Source organism: Dipodomys spectabilis, unplaced genomic scaffold (assembly GCF_019054845.1).
Source record: "Dipodomys spectabilis isolate Male_0828 unplaced genomic scaffold, ASM1905484v1 ptg000018l, whole genome shotgun sequence".
Taxonomy (NCBI): domain Eukaryota; kingdom Metazoa; phylum Chordata; class Mammalia; order Rodentia; family Heteromyidae; genus Dipodomys; species Dipodomys spectabilis.
Genome location: NW_024870695.1, coordinates 16629523 through 16641216, shown reverse-complemented (window position 1 = coordinate 16641216; position 11694 = coordinate 16629523). Strand labels below are relative to the sequence as shown.

The following is an 11694-nucleotide window of genomic DNA, read 5'->3' as shown; positions in this document are numbered from 1 at the left end:
CCCGGAAGTAGATCTCCCGGCAGCGGAAGTACACTTCCAAACAGGACGCGAGGGTCGGCCAAACATGGCGTCGGCTGTGCTGGCGCTGCGGACGCGAGCCGCTGGTAACCGGACGCCGTAGCAATTACGGGGCGAACTAGTAGAGAGGCAGGATTGGGGGTGTGGGTGGGAGCTGGTCCCAGTGGGAGGGCGTGGACGAGCGGGGTTTGAAGGGCGCTGGGGCTGAGCACGTGACGCGTCCTGCGCGGGGGGGGCGGGGTGGAGGGGGGCGGGGCGGGGTGGAGGGAGGGGGCGGGGCGAGGGCGGGGCGGGCGGGGTGGAGGGGGGCGGGGCGGGTGGAGGGAGGGGGCGGGGCGAGGGCGGGGTGGAGGGGGGCGGGGCGAGGGCGGGGCGGGCGGGGTGGAGGGAGGGGGCGGGGCGGGGTGGAGGGAGGGGGCGGGGCGGGGTGGAGGGAGGGGGCGGGGCGGGGTGGAGGGAGGGGGCGGGGCGGGGCGGGGTGGAGGGAGGGGGGTCGGGTGGGGGTGGAGGGAGGGGGCGGGGCGGGGTTTCCCCGACTTCGGGGGGAGTCACTGCCGGCTTCCCTGGTGGCTGGGGCCCGAGCCTCGGTTTATGGGGATTCCTTCATCTATGTAGAAGACTTAACTTTTAACAGTTAATTCATTTAACATATTTAAGACGGACTTTGGGCCAATCCTGCAGACTTCTCTAACTCCTGGTCTGCTCTTTTCTGGGAAATTAGCTACATAAAAATAAAATAATGGGAAGTTACAAGTGCTGTGAAGAAGGAAAGGATGAGCCTGTGGCTCTTTCCGCTAAATGGTAAAAGAAGGGCTCTGAGGATATAATTGAGTTACAACTTAGAAAAGATTTTGGGAGGCCTAGCCCTGACCAGAGAGGGTAATCCAATCTTTACTTTTTGCTGGTCCTAGGGCTTGAACTCTGGACCTGGGTGCTGTTCCTGAGCTCCTTTTACTCAAGGCTAGCTCTCTACCATTTGTGCCACAGGACACTTCCAGCATTTCATGTGCTTAATTGGAGATAAGAGTCTCAAGGATTTTCCAGGCTGGTCTTGAACCCTGATCCTCAGATCTCAGCCCACTAAGTAGCTAGGATTACAGGCATGAGCCACTGGTGCATGGCCCAATATTACATTTTTTGAGAAGCAACCTGTTCTTTTTATAAATTTAAAAGGTGTTGGGAGGGGCTGGGAATGTGGCTTAGTGGTAGAGGGTTTGCCTAGCATGCATGAGGCCCTGGGTTTGATTCCTCAGTACAACATAAACAGAAAAAGGCAGAAGTGGTGCTGCAGCTCAAGTGGTAGAGTACTAGCCTTGAGCAAAAGAAGCTCAGGGACAGTGCCCAATCCTTGAGTTCAAGCTCCAGGCCTAGCTAAAAAAGGAGGGCGGGGGCTGGGAAGGTGGCTCAGTGGTAGAGCGCTTGCCTTGAATGCATGAGGCCCTGGGTTCGATTCCTCAGCACCACATAAGCAAAAAGAAAAAAAGCCAGAAGTGGTGCTGTGGCTCAAGTGGTTGAGCGCTAGCTTTGAGCTGAAGAGCTGAGGGACAGCGCCCAGGCCCAGAGTTTAGGCCCCACGACCGGACCCCCCCCCCCCAACAAAAAAGGAGGGGCGGGAACAGGCTTGGGGTAGAGTGGCTGTTAGTGGTAGAGTGCCTGTTAGTATGCAGAAAGCCCTGGGTTCCATCCCCAGAAGTGCAGAATGAGTGAATAAATATATAAATGCATGAAACCAGATGGAAAACCTAATTTTTGCATAGCAGCTGGTTAAATCATCCACACTGAGGGGAACTATGGGGAGGAGGAAGGTAAGGTAGGAAAATCAAAGTCCCAAGCACTCATTCATAAGTGAATGAATAGATGTTTAAAGGTAGGTAGGGCTGGACGCTGGTGGCTCACGCCTAAAATCCTAGCCACTCAGGAGGCTGAGATCTGGGGAATCCCAGTTCAAAACCAGCCTGGGCATGAAAGTCCGTGAGACTCTTATCTCCAATAAACCACTCAGAAAACCAGAAGTGGCACTGTGGCTCAAGTGGTAAAGCGCTCACCTTGAGCTGAAGAGGGCAGGGACAGTGCCCAAGCCCAGAGTTCAAGCTCCACAACCAACAAAAAAGAATAAAAAGAAAAAAAGGGTAGGTAGGTCCTGGTGCTGAACGTTTAATAATTTGTGTGTGTGTGTGTACCCATCCCAGTACTACAACTTGAACTCACTCAGAGCCATATTTTTCTTTCCTTCCTTCCTTCCTTCCTTCCTTCCTTCCTTCCTTTCCTCCCTCCCTCCCTCCCTCTCTCTTTCTCTCTTTCTCTCTCTCTCTCTTTCTCTCTTTCCTTTGCCAGTCCTGGGGCTTGAACTCAGTGCCTGGGCGCTGTCCCTGAGCTTCTTTTGCTCAAAGCTAGCACTTTACCACTTGAGCCACAGCACCACATCCGGCTTTTTCTTTTCTTTTTTTTTTGGGGGGGGGGTCCAGTTGTGGGGCCTGAACTCTGGGCCTGGGCACTGTCCCTCAGCTCTTCAGATCAAGACTAGTGCTCTACCACTTGAGCCACAGTGCCACTTCCGGCTTTTTTCTATTTTCTTATGTGGTGCTGAGGAATCGAACCCAGGGCCTCATGCATTCAAGGCAAGCGCTCTACCACTGAGCCACCTTCCCAGCCCCTCCGGCTTTTTCTGTGTATGTGATACTGAGGAATTGAACCCAGGGCTTCATGAATGCTAAAGAAGCACTCTACCAGTAAGCCACATTCCCAGCCCAGATCCTTATATTCTTACATAGCTTTTTGGCTTAAAGCTAGTGTTCTACCACTTGAGCCACACTTCTATTGGTTAATTCTACTGTTTTCTACTGATTAATTGGAGATAAAAATCTTGGGGATTTTTCTGCCCTTAGCTAGCTTTGAACTGAAGTCTTCAGATCTCAGCCTCCTGAGTTGCTAGGATTAAAGATATGAGCTACTACTGGTGCTTGGGTTCTTTGTAAGGTATCTCTGGTCCTTTGTTACAACCAGTTTGTGTTCTGATGAAAACTTGAGAAACCCATGCAATGGGAATTCTGAATTTAGGCTTCCGACACCTTCAAAGCCTCTCTAAAGACCCTGGTCCACAAGCCATCTCTGTTAAGTGTTCTGCTTCCATGTTAGCAAATGTTGTAGTTCATTTTCCTTTTCAAATAAATGTTGAGCCAGGTTCTAGAGAAGAAGGACTTCCACATTTTTTGTCTCCCTTGCCACCTGTAAATTTAGCCTAAGGTCTGTAGAGAGGTCAAGAATATATTTAGGGGCCTGTGTGAACACAGTCTCTATTTTCTTGGTAGTTACAGCTCTGGTTAGTTCCAGTCCAACTACAGTTCTTGCTGTTAGATATGCGTCCAAGAAGACAGGTGGTAGCTCCAAAAACCTGGGTGGAAAATCACCAGGCAAACGCTTTGGCATCAAGAAAATGGAAGGTGAGTATGTGCGTCAGCTGCCCCCTGCCCTGCCCCTACTCTGTCTCTCTGTCTCTCTGTTTCTCTTTCTCTCTCTTTCTCTTTTTCCCTCTCTTTCCCTTCCCTCCCCTTCCTTCCCCTCCCTCCCTCTCTCTCTCCCTCCCTCCCTCTCTCCCTCCCTCCCTCCCTCCTTCCCTCCCTCCTTCCCTCCCTCCTTCCCTCTCTCTCTCTCTCTTTCTTCCTTTCTTTCCTTCTTTCTTTCTGCCAGTCCTGGGGCTTGAACTCAGGGCCTGGGCACTGTCCCTGAGCTTGTTTTTGCTCAAGGCTAGCACTCTACCACTTAAGCCACAGTGCCACTTCTGGCTCTTTTTTCTGTTTGTCTGGTACTGAGGAATCACACCCAGGGTTTCATGCATGCTAGGCCCAGACCTGCTCCTACTATTTTTTAGAAGAGCTAGAGAACAATGAAAGTGTTACCTGGGCTGGTTTCTCCATGTAGTACCTGGCTCTATATTGAAGGGGCATTAAGCCCCGAGAGGTGTGAGAGTACCTGAGGAGGAGTGAGCCATAGTTAGGGAAGAGGTCCGAGATGAGATTCGGGTGTTGCTTGTTACACAATCACAGAATTGTTATTGACCAGGAGCAGGCTTAGAGGTTGTATGTAGCACTTGGACATGTTTTCTTAGCATTTGGACATGTTTTCTTAGCAGTAGGCTGTGTAGCTATAATCTGGGCTCAGCATACCTGTGGTTTTTTCTTCTAGGTCACTATGTTCATGCTGGCAATATCATTGGGACTCAGCGCCATTTCCGCTGGCACCCAGGTGCTCATGTGAGTTTTGCTCTGTGACCCCCCCCTTGTCTCTTTTCTAGAACAACCTTTTCATACTTTTAAGCATAGTAATAATAGAAACAGTTGCAGTTATTAGGTGATTACCATATGCCAAGCATTGTGCTAAATGCTATTTCTGCTTTATCTCATTACCACATCCCTGTGAGGTGTCATCTGCACTTCACAGGTAAAACACTAGAGACTTAAGAGAGTTGCAGGGCCCAAATAATAGCTGAGATTTAGATCATTGCACATCGTATGACCATTTTTCTCTTCATTGGGAAATGGAGGTAGGTTGAATAATGTACATGTGGGGCAACTGCAGCTGCTTGAGGATTAAGAAGCAATATGTTGAAGTTATAGTGAACTACCAAAATGCTATGTATTTTTCAGTGTTTTTATTAATCCATTTTGTCAGATTTGTCTACTTGGGCTGGCTTTGAGCCACAGTTTTCAGATCTCAGCCTCCTGAGTAGATAGGATTATAGGCATAAGTCAGTGGCTCCCAGCTAATCAATAATTTTAATAAAATAAGCATCCTCCCCTCTTTTTTTTTTTTTTTTTAAATTGTCCCTGAGCTGCTTTTTTGCTCAAGGATAGCATTCTAGCCCTTGAGCCACAGCTCTGCTTCTTTTTGCTAGTCAATTGGGGGTAAGAGTCTCTTAGACTTCTTTGCCTTGGCTGGTTTTGAACTGCAGTCCTCAGATCTAAGCTTCTGAGTAGCTAGGATTACAGATGTGAGCCACTAGTACTTGGCCAGCATTTCCCTTTTTATAACTCAAAAGGAATTTTTAAATTCTATTAGAATTTGAATGCAATAAAATGCATTAAATTGCAATAAAATGTAATAAATTCTTCTACTAAAATTAACAACAAAAACAGATTTTGGTCTGTCTGTATATATATAATATATATAAAAATATATTTTTTTAATATATATTCTACCTTTAGTGTAATGTTAGCCCTCTGTTTTTACCTTTCCTTTCTCTCAGTTCTTGGAGGATGAGATGTAACTTCAGAAATTCTTTTGAGTCTTGAGAAAATAACTGTAATATACTTACTTTTCATTGTTTCTAAGAGTTTTTCTTTTGCATAATTTTTTTAGTTGGTTGAAAGGTAGCGTGAGGTTAATAACATTTTGTGTGTGCATCAGAAGTAAGCCCCAGACAGGCATGGTAGCTCATACTTATAGTCCCAACATTGGGAGGCAGAGGTTGAAGGGTTGAAGGATCAAGCATTCCAGGTGTAGCTGGACCCTGGTGGCTCATGTCTATAGTTATTCAGGAGGCTAAGATCTGAAGTATAACAGAAGCCAGCTAGGGCCAACCTAGAAGCATAGCTCAAGTGATAGAATTCCAGCCAAGCAAGCATAAAGCCCTGAGTTCAAACCCCAGTACTGACAAGAAACAAAAGAAAGGAAAGTCAGCCTAGCATACATAGTATCACAACCTTATTTTTTTTATTTCATTTTTTTTTTTTGTCATGAGTCTTGAACTCTGGGCCTGGGCACTGCCTCTCAGCTCTTCAGCTCAAGGCTAGCGCTCTACCTCTTGAGCCACAGTGCCACTTCTGGTTTTCTGAGTGGTTTATTGGAGATATGAGTCTCATGGACTTTCCTGCCCGGGGTGAACTGTGATCCTCAGATCTCAGCCTCCAGAGCAGCTAGGATGACAGGCATCAGCCACCCATGCCTGGCTAACTTTATCTTTTAAAAAAAATTGTTATTAAATAGTTGTACAAAGGATGCCTAATTCCCTACGTCAGGTTATGAGTATAGTGCTCCTTTGTTAGTGTCACTCCTTTGTCCTCCCCCACCCTCCCATCCCTACTCAAGACCTTATCTTTTTTTTTTTTTTTTGGGTCTGGTCGTGGGGCCTGAACTCTGGGCCTGGGCGCTGTCCCTCAGCTCTTCAGCTCAAGGCTAGCACTCTACCACTTGAGCCACAGCACCCACTTCCGGCTTTTTTCTTTTTGCTTATGTGGTACTGAGGAATCGAACCCAGGGCCTTGACATGCAAGGCAAGAGCTCTACCAATGAGCCACCTTCCCAGCCTCAATACCTTATCTTAAAAAAAATTTTTTAATTAAGAATTAGAGCTCAGCTGGGCGCTGGTGGCTCACGCCTGTAATCCTAGCTACACAGGAGGCTGAGATCTGAGGATTGAGGTTCTAAGCCAGCCCAAGCAGGAAAGCCCGTGAGACTCTTATATCTAATAAACCACCAGAAAACCAGAAGTGATGCTGTGGCTCAAGTGGTAGAGTGCTGACCTTGTGCTTGAAGAGCTCAGGGACAGCACCCAGGCCCAGAGTTCAAGCCCCATGACCAAAAAAAGAAAAAAGAAAAAAAAGTAGAGCTCTATAAGATAGAGATTTCTTCATAAGGTAAAGAAGTTCTTCGTTAAAACAGAACTGTCTTCTTCATAGTAAGTACTAGTTTTGTTTTTTTCCTTTCAAAAGACACCTACCCTTCCCTTTTGTAACCAGCTTTCGCCCCCTCATTTGGTAATTTTTTTTCTCTGTACTGGGAATCAAAAACCCAGAGCCTTCACTCATGCCAGGCAAGTGCTCTCATTAAGTAGCACTCACCATGTCCAAACTAGTTTTTGGCAATTTAATAAAGAAGGACTACTATAACTTATAATTATTTCAAAGAAGCTAATTGGATACAAACTGATTATATATGTGACGTTGGACATGTGATCCAAAGTTTACTGAAATAATAGCATAAGCTAACGAATTTTGAGCTAAGTAGTATTCTAAGATCTTTATGATTGCTATTAATCTTTAAGAGGACCCTATAAAAGTATTGTCCCCATTTGTAGATGAAAAAACAAAACAAAAAAAATCCCTAGCTGGGTGCTAGTGGCTCATGCCTATTTTCCTAGCCACTCAAGAGGCTGAGATCTGAGGATCACGGTGCAGAGCCAGCTCGGGCAAGAAAGTCTGTGAGACTCTTATCTCCAATTAACCACCAGAAAACTGGAAGTGGTACTCTGGCTTAAATTGGTAGAGTGTTAGCCTTGAACAGAATAGTTAAAGGCCAGTATCCAGGCCCTGAGACCTACTAGAAAAAAAAAAAAATCCCTAGTGCTGGGATTACAGATGTGTGTAAACCTGGCTTTAAGTCTAAAAGCATGTTTCTAGGGACTATGGATTGGCAGCATCCTCCTGTGCCTGGTTTTAGAAGCTGTCCAGTGTGGCTCTGACCAGCTGCAGAGACATGACTACATGTCTCTATCCCTCTGGGATGTTCTATCCCTCTGGGATAGAACAGCCACCTGGATTGTTTTCTTTTTCGCTCTCTGTTATGGAGTCAGTAAATAAATAGAAGCAAAGAAGTGCCAAACAGTGGGAAAAGGAACCTGAGATGGTGATCTCTACCTCTCCTTCTGCCCCAGATCCTGCATCTGAGGACAAAGTTGGAGGTTCTGGGATGGACCACTTGTCTCTCCAGCTAACCAGGTCTGTGTTACAGGTAGGGCTGGGGAAGAAGAAGTACCTGTATGCCCTGGAAGAAGGGATAGTCCGTTACACTAAAGAGGTGTATGTGCCCAACCCCAATGATTTGGAGGCTGTGGATATGGTCACCAGGCTACCCAAGGGTGCTGTGCTCTACAAGACTTTTGTCCACGTGGTTCCTGCCAAACCTGAGGGCACCTTCAAACTGGTAGACATGCTGTGAAGTTCTGGGGCCTTCGGACAGAGACTGGAATCCCGGTGACAGGAGAGAGTAACATCAGAAGTCCAAGGCCTCCAAGGAAGAGGTCTGCCGGATGGTGGCTGTGGGGGACTCTGCAGTGCAGGGAAACCCTAGGAGGTCTGAAGCTTAATAAAGCTGACTGGAGTCCCCAGTGTGCTTTGGGGACAAACCTGGGCTGCCTACTGCTTTGTTGGGTCTTATCCTCTTATGTACATCAAGGGGGTAAAGTGGGAAGGGGGCCTGTCAGTGAGGAAATGAGAAGTGGTTGTGTATAGCAGGTTGCTCTGGCACTGTCCCCTACAGGGAAGGAAGAGGAGAGTTGGTCTCTAGAGTGTCATTGCTTCTTCCTTCAAGGATCCCCTAAAAGTCCAGGGTCTGGTCTATGAGAGGAGGGGGCAATAGAGGAAGCAACACACCTATGTTCTTCACTGATACATGCAGAGGGAGCAGGCTGTACCTGCAAGGATAGCTACATGGTACCCCCCCCCCCCCCACCTGTGCAGGCTCAAGCAGCAGGCTCATGTAGCACCCACCTGATTGAAAATGAGGGTCTTTCCACTGGTGAGGTAGCAAATTGCCTCAGCTATGGCTGAGAAGTAAATGGCTTCTTCCAGCCCCTGAACAACTGGACATACTGAACCTACTTTCTTTTCTGGATCTTTTTTTTTTTTTTTCTGGTCCTGGGGCTTGAACTCAGGCTATACTGGAGCCTCTTTGTGATCAAGGCTCTACTACTTGAGCCACAGCACCACTTCCAGCTTTTTCTGAGTAATTTATTGGAAGTAAAAGTCTCACAGACTTTCCTGCCTGGGCTGACTTTGAACTGTGATCCTCAGATTTCAACCTCCTGAATAGCTGTGATTATAGGCGTGATTTACCAGCACCTGGCTTCTGGCTCTTGATTTATGATTTATTAAACCCCAAAGCTGGTGTTCAGTTCCAGTCCTTCTAAGGACTGCTCTATCTGCAGGCAGGGATTCCTGCCCATTGTATTTTGAAAATGTCACTCGTTTCAGTGTCATAAGCCTGTGTCCCTCTTCTCTTTCCTGAAGATTCTTGGCAATCATAGCTTTGGATATGTGCGGGTCACTTAGATGTCTTGCCTTTAGGGTCTCAGGTGCTTAGGCTTAGCTGAGTGGAGGTTCTTCCAGTCACCTGAGGAAAGAGAGGTAGGGGCAGGACAAGTGGTTACTCCCTCCTACCTAAGTGTCTTTCTGAGCAGGGCAGGGCTGCTCCTGAAATGGGAGAGGAGAGCGATGGTTGGGTAGTGATCCAGGCAGTGCTTCAGTCTCATAGCTTTGTGGCAGCTGTAGAGATTAGAGAGCCCCTCCCCCAGTGATAGGAAACAAGAGGTTCCTGGAGCCATCGGCTTCTTGGAAAGCCCCTTGCAGGAGCCCAATAGGCCTTCCTAGGCTAGGTTACACCTTCCCTATATACAAAGAGGTAAACTGGGGCCTTCACTTGAATCATAGGGAACTCAACTAGTAGCCATTAGCTTGTTCTGTCTAGGGGGCTCTAATGGGGCCATTGTATCGAAAAAGCTCTATTCTTCAGGGCACCCAGGGCTGTTCTTTCACCTCTGTAGGCCCAAAGCTTTAAGTAGTGCAATGAGCTGACAACTCTGTTGTGGGCCCTCTATGAAACACTCAGAGCAGGACAGGCAAGCTGACTGCCACTAGGGCAGCTGGTGATTCCTAGACAGCCACACACGTAATACCTCGTCCCTCGCGGATTTCCTGCATCAAAGGGCCTAGACTCAGAATCATGAGCACCCTTACCCATCTTCCACCCAGGGCATTGTGAGCCTAAGCCTGGAGGTCCCATCCTCCTTTCTCCCTTTCAAGAAGCCCCTCTAGGTGTCCTTAATCCATCACCACTTCATCTCTCCTGAATTCTTAATTTTTCCTTGTGCCAGTACTAGGGATGGAACTTGGGGCCTGGGTGTGTCACTTAGCTTTTTTGCCCAAGGCTTGCACAGACAACCCCCCCTTTTGTTCCTGCACCAACTCCCTGGGATAGAGCAGAGCTGCTTTAGCCCAGTAAAGGAGCTATATGTATAAGGAATACTTTACAAAGGGACACCTTAGAGAAGGGAAGGAGCAGACACCCCAGGACAGAATGGAATGGGCCTGAGGTGGCAGGAGAGAACTTAAAAGCCCAAATGAGAATATTTGGAACCTAGTCTTCTGCTGCTATTCAAAGCTGGCAATACTGCCAGGTGCCAAGGGCTGATGCCTGTAATCCTAGCCACTTAGGAGGCTGAGATCCGAGTATCCCAGTTTGATGCCACTGCAGGCAGGAAAGTCTGTGAGACTCATCTCCAATTAAACACCAGAAAACTGGAAGCGGCTTAAAGAAGTACAGCGCCAGCCTAGAGCACAAAGCTCAGGGTCAGCACCCATGCCCTGAGTTCAAGCCTTATGATCAATTAAAAAAAAAAAAGATGGGCAGTGTAGATCTTGGTACTCCAGGGTCACTGAGCTCCCATACACAGCATTCTTCTCAAGTGGCTTGGGAGAGATGTGCTCTAGATGACTTTACTGATGAGGCTGGTTGTCTAGCCCACGGTGAGACAGACACCAAGAGCACTTTTGCCCCAACCCTGTGCTTGGAATGGCAGCAGGTTCTGGCCAGTGCCTGCAACTATGGCCAGGAAGCTTTTGCTCATTACTTGGAGAAGTAGGGCCAAGAAAGGACATTGACTTTGATGGCAGCCAGAAGACTTCAGGCTAGCCTCTCACTGGCACCATATCCACCCCAGGAATCCCAGTCCAGAGTATCCACCACCTCTAGAGCCAGGCAGCCATGTACAGCTTTCTGGGTTCTCCGCCCCTCCTGTTTTGCTTGTCCTGGTTGATACTAGGCTATGACCTAGTATCCCGTAGCCTGTGTGCCTGGCAGCCACAAGGGCCTCTCTTCCACCCCCAGGAAAAGGGTTTGGCTGGAACAGACTCAGCTTCTGTTAAGCCTGATCACTAACTAGGGGAGTTCCAGCTGCTCCGATCTGTGTTCTCAGTCTCAGATGGCCTTCTAACTTACTTCCCATTGGCCTAGGTAACTGAGTTCTTGGTGCCAATTGGCTGTTCTTTGGTCTTGATTCTACCTCTAATGGTTGCCCTAGAAACCAAGCACATGGGCAACAAAATACAAAAGCCTCAGCCCAGGCTCTCCAGGGCAAGTATTATGTAGCTCTGATGCCTGCCTGCCTGTACTGCAACCCATTCAGATCCCATCTCCAGCCTGGCTCAAATTCTGGTGTTGACTTCAGGGGGATTGCAGAGAAACTTCAAAGCCTATGGCTGCAGGCTGAGCTAACCACAGAGGAAGGAAACAAGAACAATGTCATGAGTTCTCACAGTAGTGCCTCAGTGACATGAACTCGGGAGAGGACAGTGCCGAGGTCCTCATCCTGCAGATTTGCTTCCTACTGAAGCCTCCCTCTGAATTTGAGACACGGACTCTGATCCCAGGTCCTGCAAAACTTCCAGCCCCGTAGTAAGGCCAAGACAAGCTTGCCAGAGTAGAGGGGCTGGGGCTATACTCCCTTCTACTTGTCAGCAAACAAATATCACCTAGGAAGCTTTAAAAACACACTATGGCAGGGTTGAAGCCTCCAACTGACAAAATCAGACTAAGGGCAATCTATGGGCTAGACAAGAACATAAATTTGGAATAGTTGCAGCAAGTGACAGCAGTATGGATCTGATACAATGAAGAATGGCAGGG

General features: G+C 47.9%; 1 protein-coding gene across 1 annotated transcript; it reads left to right on the top strand.

The window, feature by feature from the left end:
- Nucleotides 1-19: 19 nt before the first annotated feature.
- Mrpl27 (mitochondrial ribosomal protein L27) lies at nt 20-8142 on the top strand. The gene is made up of 4 exons (XM_042671447.1): nt 20-104; nt 3327-3458; nt 4201-4268; nt 7744-8142. The coding sequence occupies exons 1-4, from the start codon at nt 65-67 to the stop codon at nt 7948-7950; spliced, it is 447 nt and encodes a 148-aa protein (XP_042527381.1). The 5' UTR covers nt 20-64; the 3' UTR covers nt 7951-8142.
- Nucleotides 8143-11694: the final 3552 nt, after the last annotated feature.